We start from the raw sequence: 19141 nt of genomic DNA on the forward strand, positions 1-19141 counted from the left end.
TTCTACTGTTTACAGAAAACAGAATGAGGCCTACAAAGAAAAGAACACAGTACCTACAGTCAAACATGGTGGAGGTTCAGGGATGTTTTGGGGTTGTTTTGCTGCCTCTGGCACTGGGTGCCTTGACTGTGTGCAAGGAATCATGAAATCTGGAGACTATCAAAAGATTTTGGGCCGCAATGTAGGGCCTAGTGTCAGAAAGCTGGGTCTGGGTTAGAGGTCATGGGTGCTCCAGCGGGACAATGACCCCAAACATACCTGAAAAAGCACCAAGAAATGGTTGGAGACAAAGCTGGAGAGTTCTGAAGTGGCCAGCAATGAGTCCGGATCTAAATCCCTATGAAGTGATCCTAAAACTGCTGTTGCAAGAAGCACCCTTCAAATCTGAGAGACCTGGAGCAGTTTGCAAAAGAAGAGTGGTCCAAAATTCCAGTTGAGAGGTATAAGAAGTTTGTTGATGGTTTCAGTTATTTTTTCCAAAAATATGCAACCAAATATTAAGTTGAGGGTGCCAACAATTTTGTCCGGCCCATTTTTTTGAGTTTTGTGTAAACTCATATCAATTTTGTCTTTTTTCTTCTGATTTTTTGTGTTGTTTCAATGCACATAAAGGAAATAAACATGTGCAAACCAAAAACATTTGTAATTGCAACAATTTCTGGGAGAAATGGTGTGTTTTCTGGAAAAATTCCAGGGGTGCCGATACTGTTGTCAATGACTGTATGTGAGCAGATGTTGGTTTAAATAACTCATCTGGGACTCTTCAACTACACAAAGAAATTCTAACTCTGTAAACTCTACCCATGGGTTTCTGCCTCAGGAAGTAAAAACTGCGGCAGCAAAGACTTAAGATTTTGGAAGATCCATTAATGACCAATGCTCTTTTATAGCTTCTACTCTTGATCTTTCACTTCTTTCATGCCCTTTAAAAAAAAAAAGATTAAGTTTGGCAATGCAAAGAAGGGATAGCGTACACATGCAGCAAATTATTCTCCTGACAAATGAGTTAACTTTTTATTTTGTATAAGACTGAATCACATGGACAAGACTGTCATGATCAAAAATCGGGGCATAATCTGAGATTTTTAGTATGTTTTGTTTCATCAGCCACTTTAGTTCAGCTATGACAGTTCTTCTTTCTCGGCTTAGGAATGAAAGAAAAAGCAGACTGTATTCTGCCTGATCTCTGACTCATGAAGAAGTCCGTCCTGTCTGCTACCACTGTCGACATTTAAAGAGCCACAGAGCTAAACATCCTTCTCAGGAATCTACCAGCCCTCCGCCAGCTTCACATTTAGTCATATGAAACTCCATCTAATCAACAGGAAGTATCGCCATCTATCTGCTTCTGTCTCTTTTGTTTTTGTGCCATTTTAGTGCACAAATGAAACTCGAGACACTCCGCATTATGAGTGCGTGACAAACACCATCGTGGCCTCTTCACACACTCCTCGATCACAAGAGACCAAACAGCGACAGAAAAGTAGGTCCTGGATCTGGTTCTTGGATCCCTAAAGAAGCAGCATCGTTTCCTAAGCTGCAGCCAACAATCATTTATTATCTCATTATCTGCTGCTCATTCCTTTACTCCAGTCTCAGTGAGAAAAACAAGAGCTGCACATTTCAGTCCCATGAATACAGTTGTCACAATACCAGAACTATAAACGCTGATGCCAATCCAGTAGGAAATAAATGATATTGATCAGGATATTTTCTTGTTATTACTAATTAACACTGCTAGAAACCTCCAGCTCAACATTTAAAGTAGGGGTGTCAAACTCAGTCCCAGCCAGATTCTGGATTTAGGTCTCACCTGAGAGCCTACTGGGGTCAACACAACCTTAAACTGTCAACCTCATTTTCACCAGTAATAAACAATAAAAAAAAGCCTTGATGATAAATCAGTTAGAAATTTAAAAAAGGAAAATGATGGGTTTAAAAGCTTAAAATCTGAGATAAAAATTCCATCTTATTAGTTCAAAATGTCAGAGCACAATACAAAAAATAGAAAAAGAATGTCAGTGAAGGTCAAAATATGAGCTAAAAATTGAAATCTTGAGTTTTAAAGTCAAAATATGTCATAAAATTTAAATTGTGAGTCCCATAGGTCAAAATTTGGGATTGAAAAGCCAAAGTTAGGGGTGGAAAATGTCAAAATATGAGCTAGAATTCAAAATAATGATTTAAAAAGTTAAAAATATTACTTAAATTTAAAATGTTGAATCTAAAAGCTCAAAATATGATATGAAAAGTCAATATTATGAATTTTAAAATGTCCAAATATGTGAAAATTTTGAAATCATGGTTTAAAGTACAAAATATAGGATTACAAAGCCAAAATTATGAGTTTAAAAGGTAAAAATATGGCTTAAAAATTATAATTGTAAGATAAAATAAGATATTCCTTTATTAGTCCCACAAGGGGAAATTCCAATTTTTGTGTTGTGACTCTTAAAGATACAAATATGACATATTAAGTCCAAATTATGAGTTGTAAAGGTCAAAGCATGAATTAAAAGGTCAAAATCATAAGTTTGAGTCATAATCCTGAGATGCTAAATTGAAAATATAAAATAAAAACCCAAACTAATCTCTTTTCCTACATCCCTGACTTTATTTATTTATTTATTTATTTTTGAAAAATGTTTTTATTAAGTTTTGTAGCATAATCCACAATAAATGTACAAACATTATATTGTAAATTGTTTTCCTTTTTACATTAACAAACATTCTAACAAAAGAAAACATTCAACACCCACCCTCTTTCAACATAACATTAGATACTCTCTTTCAAATACCAATTTGCAAGCAAAGAAATAAAAATATCTGTACATACATACACACATACATATTTGCCTTGTATAAACCATAACTTAAATCCTGCTCCAGTCTCTCTGGGAAATTTCACCTTGATTCTCCAGCTATCCTACTCTCAGTCTCCTTCCTGCAGAAACTCTCCTATGTCCCCATTTTTCATACCCTGACTTTATTCTAATAAATTTTCCTACTCTTTACTTTTTAGATTTTTAACAAGGAAATTTTAAATGATCAAGTTGAAGTTTACATTTATACTTTAAACTGGTTGAAATCTGCAGACCTCATACTGGCGGGCCAGTTATAACACAAATAGGATATGATCTTGCGGGCCAGATATAATCATTCCCCGGGCCGGATTTGGCCCCCGGGCCTTGAGTTTGACACCCCTGATTTAAAGTCTAGAAGAACGCTGGCAGGGTTTAAGACATAATTTTGGCAACTTTGTAAAATACTAAAATGACTGAAGAAACGTCAGTACTTGACAACCGCTGGATTTGATTTGATCTTTCTCTTTCTATCGACACGGTTTTTGGTTAAAAATATGACTGAAGGGGCCGAGTGTTCAGGTCTGCAGGTGACCCAGGTTCAAGTCTGGCCCCCATTTCTCATCCCTGTTTCCAACTTTATCCACTGTCATTCTCTCTGAGTTAAGGCATAAAAAGCTCAAAATATATCTTTAAAAATAAATGTATATGACTGAAGAGCTCCTGTGTTATGGAAGTTTTGGCACCATTTTACAGGCGCATAATAAGGAAATTATTTCAATAATGGGAATGCACCAACACACTGGTTTAACACCAGTATCAGCGCTGTAGACAAACATGAACTGTAACCAGTAACTAGGGTTCACCGATTGTGTCCGGTGAATATAATGCTAGACTTTAGTCCATCTAACTCCTGATTCAAAGAAGAGATTTTTCATTCAGCAAAAGAAGAGACCTACTGGACAAAGGAAAAGGTTAGCATTGAAGGAGTCTTACACCACAAATGTTCATATCTGATGATGCAATAATTAACATTTTAAGCCCATAATATTGTTCATACCTCGTGTTACCAGAAGCAGCTTGACCACCTCAGCAGGAGAGAAATGAAACTTAAAGCAGCCAGATGAAACAGCTTTCCTTTCACAAGTACAGCAGCTAAGAGCCTAATCATATTGTTTTTTATTGGGACTCAGACGTAAGAAAATAGCGGTGACTTTTGCCCAGATTCCCATTATTATCATCTGGAATTAGAAAAAACATTTATGTAAATTGTGGATTTAGAACCACGGTTTTCAGTTGGTTTACCGTACATTTCTGACTTTGTATTGTTGTAAATATTTGCCAATATAAATTTTCAATTTTATAAAGAGAAAATTGATGAATGATTTGAAAAATTCCATTTTTTTTTAAAAATACAAGACTTTTAAAACTCAAAAACTGCTAAAGAAATGCAGGACTACATCCACCATTTGTGGCCCTGATAATGCAGAACATCGTTTCAGACCTGCAGAACCAAAACTAAAACGACTATAATCCTGGGCTCTTTTCCTCTTTGCCCTGAAGTTCTGTCACTTCCCTCTGTTAAACTTAAGCTGCTGGACACACCTGTTAAAATGGATCCTCCTGCATTCACAATGTGAAACAGAGAGTTCTTTTCTGTACTTTCTCGTGAGAATGAGTGCTCTGCTCAGGTCTAATGAACCGTTATTATTGAATATATATATATTTTTTATTCAACCTTTATTTAATTCTTGAAAATCATTGAGGTTTCCTTCATTTACAATGACGTTGACATACATAGGCCACACAATTAGAACTAACTAAAACATCAAGACAGTCTGACACCCAGTAAAACAGTAACACACTGTGGTGTCATCATCTGAGATCATTGCCCAGAATTTCCCAAGAGTAATGAGTGTATCATTCTTATAATGCTGTTTTAAATCCTTCTACATTTTAGGAGCACAAAAGCTGAATGCAGATTTACCCAATTCAGAGTAAAGTCCTGGGACATTCAGTAGAGCAAGTTTGGTCATGTCTGGTGGTCCAGTTCAGTATAGATGTTACATCAGATGGTGTACATCCAATCAGGGATTTATAGTGTTTATCATGCCTTTGTGCCAGAGATGCCAAATCAACTTTGTTATACAGATCACAGTGATGAGTGTTATAAGGATCACCAGTTATGAACCTGGGGCCGAGCGATAAACAGTCTAGAGATTTGAGTGTGGAAGCAGCAGCAGGTCTAAAGACGACAGCATCGTAAAAGAACAGACAGAAAACAGCCTCAGTTAAACTTCTCCTACAGTCAGGAGGACAATTAGAAATGTGTCTGTACAGAAACCCTGGCTAAGTTTAAGATTTTCAATATTGTGTATAAAAATGAATGATTCATCAAATCAAATACCGATATTTGTACTGATAGCACCGCTATCACTGAGCGTGGATCATTGAAGGCTGTTAAAATCAACATTTCTATCTCTGGAGAAGATGATAAATTTTGTTTTACTAAGCGTCTGAAGACAGTTAAAAGCACATCGCTGTTTCAAATCAGCAGAGCAAAGAAAATAATCCTGATAGGGGTGCACCGATCACTGATCTATAAAAAGCCTGACCTGCCGATTCCACTTTTGGCTGATATCGATTTTTTAATAACTGACAGCGTACACCTTCTTATTCTATTGAAAAACATTGAACAATACCCGTGAAACAATACAAACTTGCTGTTTTAACTACAAATGAGGTAGTTCTCTCAAATATAAAGGAAAAGTTTATAGCACTGCTGTCCAAACTACTAAATTATATCAGTTCCTTTAGGCTGGCCACACACTACAGGATTTTTAGCCCGATTTTAGCCAAGATTTGCCTCCGCCGACGATCGTGGGGGCGTCTACCGACTGGAGCCTGGTCGCAAACGATTATTTGGTCTGAGTAGTCTGCATGTGTGTGGTGTCAACTTGATTCATTTACTGCTCCAAATCGCGTCGTAGCCTCCCAGACCCATGAACACAACTTTAACTTAATTTCAGCCAGGATTTCATCCTGAGTCTTTCCCTTGTTTTATGATTTTTGCTTCACCTGTAACACACGCCAGGACAGCCTGTTGTGGAGAGACAGCAAGACGGTATCGACAGACATCTGTGTTTTTTTTGTTTTTTTTTGTGAAGTCACATGATCACGTGAGGTTGTAGGCAGGTCAGCAGGTGTGTGGTCTCCAGTGATCTGACAGTCTGGTCATCTAGTGTGTGCGTTCAGAGGATTTAAGATGAAAAGTCTTTGGAAACTGTCCTGAAGTCTGTGGTCTCTCACGGTTTTAAAAACCATTTCAGATTTAAAAATCGTCTAGTGTGTGGCCGGCTTTAGTCTTTCATTTTTCATATTTTAGTGGGTAGAGGTAGATAAGATCAGTGGATAAGATCAGTTTTACATGTAAGTATCAGCAAATCGCCGATCCCCCAAAATTAAGGAAACCGGCACCGATCAATCAATCAGTGCACCCCTAAATACTGTCAGCATAAAGGTGAAAGTGAAAGTCTGCTAATGAGGAAACAACATTATTAATATAGATGTAAGCAAAATAAGGCCCAGAACTGATCCCTGTGGAACACCTTTTGATAAAGATTAAAAACTATGACTGAATGTTTCCATCCTTTACACACTGGCATCATTTGAAAATAAACAAAAAGTAAAAAAAATCAAATCCAATATTACTAAATATCCAAATGAGAAGATTGTGACTAATATGTGGAAACCAATCTTGGATTATCTTCCTGCTGACACCCTCAGGTTGCTGTCAGTTCGACCAAGTCTATTAAAGAAATTATATTAGTGTCTACTGGCAGATTGATTAACTATGATACCAACAAACTAAGGGAATGTGAATATTTCTAAATTCTTTTGAACCTTTTGTTTTATTCATTTGTCTGTGTTTTGTAGTGATAATGTGTTAATTGTCTTTGGGTTAGTGTAACTGTTGGATACTATCTTTAAAAAATAGTAAAGTTGTTCTGGAATAAATGTATGATCTAAAAACTTTCCGGTCATTTTCCTGTTAAACTAAGGAGAAATTTCATCTTTATTCGGTCTATCATGCTTTTATAGTCGCCCCATTATACCTCTGAACATTTAGAATTATCTATAGAGCAGCCTTCTTGCATTTTCTGATTGGTTGCCGTTATTATTGTTATCAGTTTTACTGCTCCATTCTGTAAAGTTCGGATTCAACTGATATCTGCAAAACCATGTATTGTTGCATATTTTACTATAAAACAAAACTGGAAGCATCCTAACGCCTCCACTCTGTCATTAGCATTGTCTTTAGCTTCTTGCTAATGTAATTACCGCTACCTGCTCCGTTTGTATCTTTAGCATCGTTGTTAGCTAATATTCCTCAATCCTGACGTCAAAGTTGTTCCTGAATCGTTATCAAAACTGGTTACTTATTGTTAATGGTATAAATATAAACAGAAGTATCCCACCTGCTCCAGCGTATCATTAGCATCGGCGTTAGCTCACTGCTAATGTTATGCTCTCACTGTTATTAGCATTCCCGTTAGCTCATTGCTAGCATTAGCTCCTACCTGCCCCCACTGTGTTATGCATTGCCTTTAGCTCGTTGCTAGTATTATGAAAGCTAACATTAGCTCCTAATGTATTATCAGCATTGCCGTTAGCTCATTGCTAATATTATTATAGCTAGCTTTAGCTCTACCTGCTCCACGGTAGCCGGGTCCATAGACTGCAGCCTCGCCGCATTCTCGTACTCGTCCTCGCTGTTGTTTCCGGCTCCCTCCTCGGTATCCTGGCTTGATCCTACTCCTCCGGGTCCGGTCACCCCTGGCTGGCCTCCCCCGGCCAGAGCTGCCACCACCCCGCCGGAGCAGCTGCCTGCCTGCCGCCGCCTCTTGCTCAGTCCAGGCCCGGAGCAGCAGCTTCCGATACCTCCTCCGCAGCCGACAACGGCCGCCGACACAACGAGCTCCCCGCGGGGCCCAGACACCATCCCGCCGCTGCTGTCCCGGCCATCTCCGGGCCCTACCGGTGACACGGAGCCGACGGGCGGCGGAGAGGCCTGTTGCGGCCGGGAGCTCGCCTCGATGCTCCGCCGATCGTCCCTCGCGGAGGGCGGAGCGGATTGGTAAGACCAGGGCGGAGGGGAAGCCCTCGGACGGGCGCCGGTCCGCCCTGCGTGGGGGTGCGGGTGTTGGTGAGGGTCGGAGCCGCTCCGACGGTCGCTGTCATCGGCATGATCAGCGACCCCGACTCCCGAGCTGGGCTTCTTCTTCGGGAGGATTGTCATGGTGGTAGTGCTGTGTTTGTGTGGTGTGGTGTATGTGTTAGGGAGGGGGTCAGAGGGTGACGGTCCTCTCTTTCTGGATCAAACTGCTCGGTGTGCTGGTCCTCCGGCTGGCCGCTCGGTTCTTATCCCCGGGCAGAGGCGCCTTACGAACCGACACACACAGAGTAAGCCCGGTTCGGCTCCCGTTCGACGGTTTATTCGAACAAAAACAAGAAACGTCGCTCTCTTCCCGTTAACGGCGTCCACTCCACAAAACATCAACACAATCTGACGGAGGGCCGTGACGTCACTTCCTGGTTGCGACGGCGATATTACGTCAGGCCGTTTACCGACCTTTGTTATCATTATTTTTCTGATTTAAACATTATTTCGCATGAGATTCAGTCCACATGGAAGCGTTTTAAACTCACTTTAAAGATTTTTAAAACCACGTTACATATTCCTAAATTTCCGACTGAACCATCGCGTTTTTTCAGATAAACAGGGTCACATTTTACCCCGGGTGTTTATTTGTTGTTGTTTGGCCGTGGTCAGCACACCTATCTGAATGAGTAGATGTCACTCTCGAACACTGCCAGGTGACATTTTACTACGACTCATATGTATTAGAGTACATCGACTTATGTGTACGTGCTGATATGTGTGTCAGTATGTGCAAATATTAATATGTACATACATTTGTATTGCCTTCTACAGTCCTACAGACGTCACAGCCAGCTTACCAATGTGGGCATTTTTTCTTCTCTCCTTCACTAAATATTAAATAATTATTTTTTCTTATATTATACATTTTTTTTTTCATACGTGTTTCACATTAATATGATGCACCCTAAGTGTACTCCTGTTAGTCTGGTCTTGGTCCTTCTTTGTCTTCTGTATTTACAAGTGCATGTCAAAAAATTAGAATATCATGAAAAAGTTCAATATTTTTTGTCACTCTTTTCTAAAAGTGAAACCCATATATTATATAGACTCATTACACATAGAGTGAAATATTTCAAGCCTTTTTTTCTTGAAATGTTGATGATTATGGCTTACAGATAAAACCCAAAATTCAGTGTCTCAAAAAATTAGAATATTACATACAGATTAATAAAAAGGATGTTTTAAACAGAAATGTCAGGCTTCTGAAAAGAACCTCCTTTTGCATGAATTACTGCATCAATGCGGCGTGGCATGGAGGCGATCAGCCTGTGGCACTGCTCAGGTGTAATGGAAGCCCAGGTTGCTTTGATAGCGGCCTTCAGGTCATCTGCATTGTTGGGTCTGGTGTGTCTCATCTTCCTCTTGACAATCCCTCATAGATTCTCTATGGGGTTCAGGTCTGAGTCAAGCACACTAACTCCATGGTCATTGAAGCAGCTTTTGGTACCTTTGGCAGTGTGGGCAGGTGCCAAGTCCTGCTGGAAAATGAAATCAGCATCTCCAAGCTTGTCAGCAGAAGGGAGCATGAAGGTCTCTAACATGTCCTGGTAGATGGCTGCGTTGACTGTGGACTTCGGAAAACACAGTGGACCAACACCAGCAGATGCCATGGCAGCCCAAATCATCACTGACTGTGGAAACTTCACACTGGACTTCAAGCAACATGGATTCTGTGCCTCTCCACTCTTCTAGGAAGCATGAAGGTCTCTAAAATGTCCTCCTCCATGCTTCCTTCTGCTGACAAGCACCATGGAGATGCTGATTTCATTTTCATTTCATCACTGCCAAAGGTACCAAAAGCTGCTTCAATGACCATGGAGTTAGTGTGCTTGACTCAGACCTGAACCCCATAGAGAATCTATGAGGGATTGTCAAGAGGAAGATGAGAGACACCAGACCCAACGATGCAGATGACCTGAAGGCCGCTATCAAAGCAACCTGGGCTTCCATTACACCTGAGCAGTGCCACAGGCTGATCGCCTCCATGCCACGCCGCATTGATGCAGTAATTCATGCAAAAGGAGGTTCTTTTCAGAAGCCTGACATTTCTGTTTAAAACATCCTTTTTATTAATCTGTATGTAATATTCTAATTTTTTGAGACACTGAATTTTGGGTTTTCTTATCTGTAAGCCATAATCATCAACATTTCAAGAAAAAAAGGCTTGAAATATTTCACTCTATGTGTAATGAGTCTATATAATATATGGGTTTCACTTTTAGAAAAGAGTGACAAAAAATATTGAACTTTTTCATGATATTCTAATTTTCTGACATGCACCTGTAAGTATTCTAGATGTGCTTTGTCTTGATTTTTTACTTTTGTATGATATTGCTCTTGTAACAACCAAATCTCCCCCCATAGGGATCAATAAAACTAATCTTATTGTTTCTTATTTTTTATGGATTTTTGAACAAACCACTTGAAGCCATGTTTTTCCTCTAACTTAAAAAAATGCTCTTCTAGACAGCTTAAGTCAGCAAATGTCTGCTTTTATCTGATTAAGTTTATTTTTTTTATTATGTATATTGTATCTGAAGTCTTAATGTCAGTTGCATACATTTAATTTTGCATTCAAATTTTGTATTCCCTGCAGATTTTTTTTTTCCAATAAAGAAAAAATGTTCTTTAGTATTACTGGAACATTATTGGAACTATTTTCTCTCATTTGAATTCCATTAATACTCTCACTCTCTCAATGCTGTTTATTAAAGAAATTTCACACTGTCTTTAAAAAATAAAAACTCAATATGTATATGGCTCTGCACGTTCTTTACTTGAGTATTTACATGACCTTAATTATTCCAAACATTTCCAAGCCAGAGATATGCTTACTTTTACAGCTGTTACTGTACAGTTGACAAAGAAAATAGATTTCACAATTTAAATCAATGTGAGTCTGTACAGAACACATAAACATGATTTATTCTTAAAGTTTCAATAACATCTGATATGTTGTTTATGTTCTATTGTGATCATTACATTCTAATTTATCAACATTTTAAACATCATCCCAACTTTTTAGGACTTGGGGTCGCACTGCTGTAATTTTAGACACTGTAAAGAAGTTTCCTTTTACTATTTGATAATTGAAAACAAAACGTTACTGTAAGTTGGATGTCTAGGACTTTATGTTGTGTTGATATCAAAGAAAAGTTTGCAGAGGGGCTGAGTTTTTGCAGAAAGATTGTCTACATTGACTGAAATTGTGTCGGCCATGTTTTTCTAGGTAGGTGTTTTATTGCCATTGCTATATTATATACAACGAAATGTAGTTTGGCTACACTCCCCAACTTAACAGCATCAGTCAAAAAATTTATTTTAACATTTTTTCAGTGAAGGCAAAGGCTGTCCGAGACACTCACCAACCTCTGCATGCAGAGATTAGACTTCTACATCAGGGAGGAGTTTTACTTAAACCTGGAGGGACAAATCGATCAGATCCCTCAGCTAAAACAGAAATCAGACAAGAAGCTGTGGAGTGACAAAGTGTGTATTTATATAACTTTCCTCGCTCACACACACATACTCACACACACATCTTTAGTTACAGTTGGTGCTCAGTGTTGAGTAATAATCATATCAATAATCAGAATAATTAAATTATAATATAAGCAATAGTTGTCTTCAAATATAGAGCGATACACTTTATACAAAATACCCTGCATATTACTGTCAAGTTTATTTTAGTCATGAGGAGAGCAGTGAGGTGTGACGGTTGTTCTCTCTGATCACCACTGGATGGCGCCACAGCCCAACTCTGGGGGGTTTTCAGACATTGTTTAAATCATAGATGGTGTATGAAGATAATTATGTTAATGTACAGTCGATGGTTTGGACAAATCAAAAATATTCTCTTAGAGGAGAACGGTTAAACTCTGGGTTATGATGTGACTTCTTCTGAGGTGAAAAACCCTTTCAAACATCTAAACAGCCTCTGAACTGGCTTTTATTAGAAGATATGACAACATGAGGGAGAAAAGCTGTTAAAGAGGGACAGATAGCCTCTTAACGTGTCATTATGACATAACAATCTTTCCCTACTGTTAACTGTCCTCAGTGGTCTTCAGAAAGATGATGTCATCCTTTGAAGTTTTTAATTGTCTTCAGAAAGATGATGTCATCCTTTGAAGTTTTTAATTGTCTTTAGAAAGATGATGTCATCCTTTGAAGTTTTTAATTGTCTTTAGAAAGATGATGAGGCTAGAGGTGCTTCCTTAACAGCTTTTCTCCCTCATGTTGAAATCTCCTGGATTTGGACTGCAGAGTAGGAGAGAAAAAAGGTTGTTGTTTATCAGTGGTCTGATGGAGGCGTACATTTGTCTGCTGGGTTAGTTTGATCTTAAAACAGTCAGAATCAAAAGAATCAGAACTTTTTAGCAATGTATGCCATGACACTGTAAGTTTTAACATAATTGGACAGAATTATGAACAGAATTAACCAATTAGCTGCTATCAAAATTAACATCTTTTTAACTTTGATTAACTGTGTCCACCTCTGAGTTTAGACGCTAGTTAAAGCTATCATTGAATGACTGCTCCATTATAAATTAATCTCAACATGATTTTCTTCATTGAAGCCCCCAGAGTTCAGGGTAACGCCTCCATATGTCTTCAATGATCAGAGGAACCATCAGATAAGATTCAGTATCCGGTAGTATAAAACAATAAATCTTCTTGATGTCAATGCTGCAACCAGAGAACCAAAGAAATATCTTATAATAATAATAATAATAATAATGCATTTATATATACAGTGTATATTCATTTAAATGCCCACAGCATCCTTTGGGTGTATGTTCCTGAAGTGTTTTGGTGACAGTTGAGGGATTATTTGGCTAAACGTGAACGACAAACCTGCAAACTGACGGATCAAAAACTTTAAACATAGAATATAAATCCCACCACCAGGGGGCTCTGAATGCAAACAATAACAAAAGATGACATCAAGGGTAGCAGGGAATTACTCCCATGATTCCTTGCTTCAACTGCAGATGAAAATAAAGCGAGTTTGGTCGGCATTGTATGCAAAATGGACAAATTTGCATAATTATGCAGGGAGACAAAGTTTTATTTGTATTAAGTAACTTAAGGTGCTTTAGAACAAGCATTGTTCTCAACAATGCTTGTCTACAGTTACTTCAGGAGAAGTTCCTGGGACTAAAAGTTCCTGGTAGTTTTGGTATCTAAAAGCATCTAAAAATAAGACAATAATTGTGAACAGATAATGGAAGAATTTCATAGAAGTCCTGATGAATTCACCAGATCTCCAGGGGTTTGTTTCTGCAGAATTATAAAATAAATTAATGATAATTTCATGACATTAGGTGTGTGCATGCAGCATGTTTTTTGAACGTTCCTCCTTCAGTTTGCAGGTCGTCACACAGACGTGTTTTTTTTATACAAACAGTCCTAAATATGAGTGCAAAGGCATGCAGCACCACCAGCCTCCACCTCAGTGCAACATCTTCAACAGATAAAAACCCAGTAGTAGAAGAAGAAGAAGAAGAAGAAGAAGAAGAAGAAGAAGAAGGTGTAACAGGATATAAAATAGATTCAAACTTTGTGTGAACATCAAGACATCAGCGTGGTCGCCGTCTGTGTCTGTGCACAGGGTATTGATAAAGTTTTTCCACATGGGTGTAACAGTGACGGACTTTAACCTGAATACATCCCGCCTGCTGACGGATGCAGGGGTTACTACAGAGGAAGATGGTTACCATGACAACCACGGCATTGCTAGTAGAACAGTCATGCTGATGGAGACAGCGACTAAAGTGAAGAATCTGCAGGGTTAAAGGTCCCGTACTCAGACGCCAAACGCCTGTTTGGTTCAAAGCTGAACTGAAAGTGACGCCGTCTGCAACGCTGAAACAGGAAGTGACATCATATAAGACCTGGAAGAGGCAGAGATCACCCTGGCCTCTCATGCTGTATATTTCTGTCTGCTACAAAGTTTTAAAGAGAAACTCCTTAAAAACATATTCAGAAACACACAGGATGATTTTAACAGCAGTTACCGCTCTGAGCATGCTCAGACTGACTCTCAACACTAAGACTTCTTCTGGAAAACTTAAAACAATCCAATATCAATTCATTCAAGCCTGCAAAAGTATGACTGAATTTTTCCTTCTTCTGACTTTATCCATCCCATAATTTCTGCAGTTCCTGACGTCATGCATGAACTTCCTTCAACGAGGAATAAAAGTCGACTTCGCAAATTTTAGACAACACATTTCAATAAGGTTCTCTAGAAATAGCATAGTAACTGCAGGACTAACTAATGCGAGCCAACTGGGAAAAGATGACCAACTTATCATTAAGTCTACTGGGTATTTAATGGTTACATGAGCCCTGTTTGGCCGGCTACCAGTCCAGGGTGTGCCTCACCTCTCGCCTAAGGCTGGGCTACCCCTGGTACTAGACCAGGGGTGTCAAACTCAAGGCCAGGGGGCCAAATCCGGCCCGTGCTGCAGTTTTACCCGGCTCGCAGATTTCTACCAGTTCCTTCTGATTGGTCAGTGAGGCACAATCGTCATTGCTGAGCGCAGCTCCAAAAGTTAAACTTTCTTCACCTGTGAGAACACAAATCAGCCGACTCTGAAGGCTGTTTTCTCCTTATTTCACTACAGAGTAGCTATGCCACTGGTTGTGGACCTTGTTGTTAAGTGTTTCCAGATCAAGATTTTGATCATTAAACTGGATTTTCATCAGATTTTAAGCAGCATTTTTGGATCACATATTTTCAGATACAACAGCGACCTGATCGTATGTTCTCATCAGTCTCTTCTACATAATTTTATACCCATCAGTCTTAGTTCTTCTCAGTTTATCATAAATATGCTGCTGTAATCTCTCCTCCCTGTGAAATAAAAGCTATAAAACACATCATAGTTTAAAGCATAAACTCTTTGTTCACATGTAAAGGTCCCTGTCTCTTGTCATGCTAACAAAAGTTCTTCAGTACGATAAAAACATGCAAAAAATAGAGATATATATGTTTAAACATCTGTTCTGTAAAATAAGACGTCATCTGCGTACGGTTGAATGTTTGTAGAGGTGTGAGAAGCAGCGAACGGTTGTAAAATTAAAGCTTAATTCAATGTATTCTCATCAAACATCTGTGCTATCACTCTCTCCCAGATTTGAATACGGGACCCTTAAGTGCACCTCTAAAATGTTTAAAGTGAACTCTTCCACATGGCTGCCTGTGCTGAGTGTTAGTGCTGCATTCGCGTTCATCGGATGAACTAAATTACAATAATCTGATTTTTTTTAACAGTACAGCTACTGCCAATGTGCTTGACAGAGAGGAGACGGAGGAAGGACAGAAGAGAAAGAAAGCAGAGACCATATCTGCCGAGGAAGAGGAAACAGAGAGAAGTCTCTTCAGATGCTGCTGGAGGAAATAATCGGCCGGTTTCAAACCGGCTGTGCTGTGACCAAACAGAAAACACAGGACACTGCTGTCCCACTGAAGGGGCTAGTGAGGAAATCCCTAAACCCACTGATGCCCGAATATCGGCCCACACAAGTCAACAGTGCAGACCGATGGGCAGGAAAACACCAGGACTTCACCAGGATAGTCCACCTTCACCGGTGTTTGGTCCAGTTCGAAGACAAATCCAAGACCATCGTCGGTTCTAGTCGCACTGAGAGGTCCTGTTCAGACTGATCCAGACTGAGGAAAGTTCAGCAGAACATTCTGGTGTTTTTCTGTTTGAGCTCTACAACCCTGAATCCTGTTTACCATGGAACTTCTAATAAACGGGGAGAGAAACCGAACCAATGTTCCTGCTTGTCCAAACATTTGCAGTATTTTCTTGCAGACTAATGTGCAGGAGATTGGCTGCCATTTTTGGTAATTTACATCAGTATTAGGAGTCCAGGATTTCTATTTTTGGTTCTTTGGTATCAAACAGTTATCAACATTGTTTGTTTTTTACTTGAAAAATGTATTCAGATATGTACAGAGGCTGGGTTCCGTCTGCCTATTTTTGCCACTTTTTTATTGCCCATTTAAGCTACCTTTTGTTACCTATATTTTTTTTCCATTTTTTGTCCCATTTCTGCCACTTTTTCCCCATTTTTGTTACTTTTTTCCATTTTTGCCCATCTAAGCTACCTTTTGCTATTAAATACCCCTTTTCCAACTTTTTTTGCCCATTTTTGCCACTTTTATGACCAATTTTTGCCCATTGAAGCTACTATTTGCAATTAGATAGTAATTTTCCCTACTTTTTTGCCACTTTTTTCAATTTTTGCCACTTCTATCTCATTTTTGCCCATTTAAGCTACCTTTTGTCATTTAATACCTATTTCTTTCCAACTTTTTTCCCATTTTTGCCCCTTTTTAGCAATTTTTTTCCATTTTTTTTAACCAATTTTATTCCATTTTTAACATTTTGAAGCTACCTTTTGTCATTAAATACCACTTTTTCCCAACTTTTTGGCCCATGTTAGCCACTCTTAACTGCTTTTTGCCCATTTTAGTCACTTTCACTGTTTTTTTGCCATGTTTTTTTCCCACTTTTGAACTATTTTTTGCTACCTGTAACTCATTTGTTTGTCACTTCTCACCCATTTTTGCTACTTTTTAAGCCTTTTCCTCTCCATTTTCACCCACTTTTGTTGCTTTTTGACCATTTTTGCCACCTTTAACTTATTGTTATTGCTATTTCAAGCTAGAGCATTATGGCTCTTGCAAAGGTATTTTTCAACAATTTGGCTCCAAATTGATATCAGGGGCACAGGTGGTCTGGTGGTTTTGTCCCCATGTACAGAGGCTGGGTTCAGTCTGGCCTGTGGCTCCTTTCCTGCATGCCATTCCTTCCTCTCCTTCCCTGGTTTCCGTCTCACTGCTCTATCTTTAATGGCCATTAAGGCCCAATATAATTACTATACAATTTAAAAATAATTCTGATACGAAGAGGATAAAATCTTCTTAAGCAGTGAGCAAATTTAACTTTTAAGGTGTGCTAGAATGAGACATCCTGCTGCTGAAACAGTGAAGTTGTTCCCCAAAAGACTGCATCTTTATCGATTAAACACTGCAATTCATTCCTGTGCATAAGTTCAAGGCATGTAGGGCGCTAAGGGTTCATTACAAGGCCTGAAGTGCCACAACCCAGGCTGTAGGAGGGGGCGGAGTCAAGCTTGACGGCTTCTCCTTTCACCCTTGTTAACATTCCCAGAGACCAACAGTGGTTTTCAGGCCTTTGGAACATTAACAGCACTACTTGCCAAGATAAGCCGTACTTACTCGCCACATCCACCCTGAAGGTGTGGACTTCAATATCTTCTCAACAGGTTATTTCCCCATTCCCCTGGTAAAATATAAGGACATCCAGAAGATGATTGGGGTTGTGTCAATCCTCCTCAGGTAGCTTACTCTCCATTGCATCTGCTACTTTTGGCCCAAACATGCCTAAAAGTTCTGCTCAGTACTGCATAATCACAGAATCAAACTTTCATCTTTTGGTGTCATTTGGAGCAGCTGCACCCACTTTAGAATTATCAGTATTTAAAAGTTTTGTGTTTGTTTTTACTGTTTATTTTAATCTGAACATTACTGACATCTCTCTTCCTCTCCTCTTTTCTGTGTTTGTACACTGCCCTGCAGCCTCATGCCCTTATATGGGCATAAAAAGGACCTTCCTCTATGCCAGTGGTTCTCAACTATGGGGTCAGGACCCCATTGGGGGGTCACAAGACAGTGGGAAGGGGTCTCCAGATACTTTAAAGAAACTAAGAATATTTTTAAAATTACACTGTTGCCACTTTACACAAATTTTTGCCAAAATTTAACCATTTTCATCACCTTTTCTACCAATTTTGGCACATTTTTGCCACTAAAAACCCATTTTTGTCCATTGTAAACCCTTTCACCACTTTTTTCTGCCTGTTTTTACCACTACTAAACCAATTCTTGCCACTTTCTGCCCATTATTGGCTCTGTTGACCCATTATTGCCACTTTTAACCATCTTTACCTCTTTTAATGACCTTTTAAACCACATTTCACTATTTGATATGATCATTTTTGCCAGTTTAACCCATTTCTGCCAATTTCCACCTCAGTAAACCCTTTTATGCCAGTTTGTAGCAATTTTTCATCCAATTTAACCAAGTTTCCACCTATTTTTTTGCCACTCTAAAGCCATTTCAGCCACTTTTTAATCCTCTTTTACCATGTTATATGCCCATTTTTGCCACTTTAACCCATTTTTGCCATTTTTTCATGGTTTTTTTTTTGCCACTTTTATTTACTTTTTTCAATTCTAACCCATTTCTGCTACTTTTAAAATCCAATTTCACCACCTTTGCACCATTTTTTGCTATTATAAACCCTTTTTAATTCTGTTTTTAAGAAAAGGGATTTATATCTTTAAGAGGACTGCTTACTACACAAATGAATTAAGATTTGTCTTTTGATAAGAGTGGTTATTATTCAGGTTAAATATAAAATACCACAGCCTAACTTTACAATGGACCAGGATTTTGCTGGCCCCCAGTTTGGATGGACCCCAGAAAGCTCTCCCATTTCTCCAGCCCTGTCTGCACTGCACATGTTCATGACTGTGTTCAACCACCTTCAGGTCCAGTGGGGGTCCCTGGTCTCTGACACCTTTATTTTGGGGGTCACGGGGCTCTATGCAAGGAGAAATGTGTCATTAATTTCTGTTGATGCCAGCAAATCTTTTCACCCTTCAAGCCTTCTTTTTGTGTTTTATTCATGAAATAAGACATGCATCTGGAGCGGCTGGCTCAGTGTGACTTATTCTAAGTGTAGTCAGATATTGTGGACTAGAAATGAGAGAAATGCTCAAACTTACATTTGAGTTTTGAAGTGGAATGAACAGGATTTAAAGTTAGGAGCCTAAAAACACCAGAATGTTCCTTTAGGACGCCGTGTCTTGTTTTCCTCCAGCTGTTGTTCAGTTTTCCTCCTCCTCTTCCTCTCATGTTTGACATCTTCTTCACCTTGCTCTCCGTCTGTCAGGCTCTCCAGGAGTCACATGACCTTTGTTTGCTGGTTAACCTCCGTCCTCGTTCTCTTCTCTCCTCCCTCGTCCAATCACAACCCCCCTCCAGTGTCTCCCCCCCCGCTCCCTCAG

The 19141-nt window shown here is 39.2% G+C and overlaps 1 protein-coding gene across 1 annotated transcript in view; it reads right to left on the reverse strand.

The window, feature by feature from the left end:
* Positions 1-8361, reverse strand: part of otud5a (OTU deubiquitinase 5a) — a 44496-nt gene extending 36135 nt beyond the window's left edge. The window contains exon 1 of the mRNA XM_041799884.1: positions 7513-8361. Within this exon, the coding sequence (XP_041655818.1) occupies positions 7513-8100 (588 nt within the window). The 5' untranslated portion in view covers positions 8101-8361. The remainder of the gene's footprint in view (positions 1-7512) is intronic.
* Between the last annotated feature and the right edge of the window lie 10780 nt (positions 8362-19141).

Source organism: Cheilinus undulatus, linkage group 11, assembly GCF_018320785.1.
Source record: "Cheilinus undulatus linkage group 11, ASM1832078v1, whole genome shotgun sequence".
NCBI lineage: Eukaryota > Metazoa > Chordata > Actinopteri > Labriformes > Labridae > Cheilinus > Cheilinus undulatus.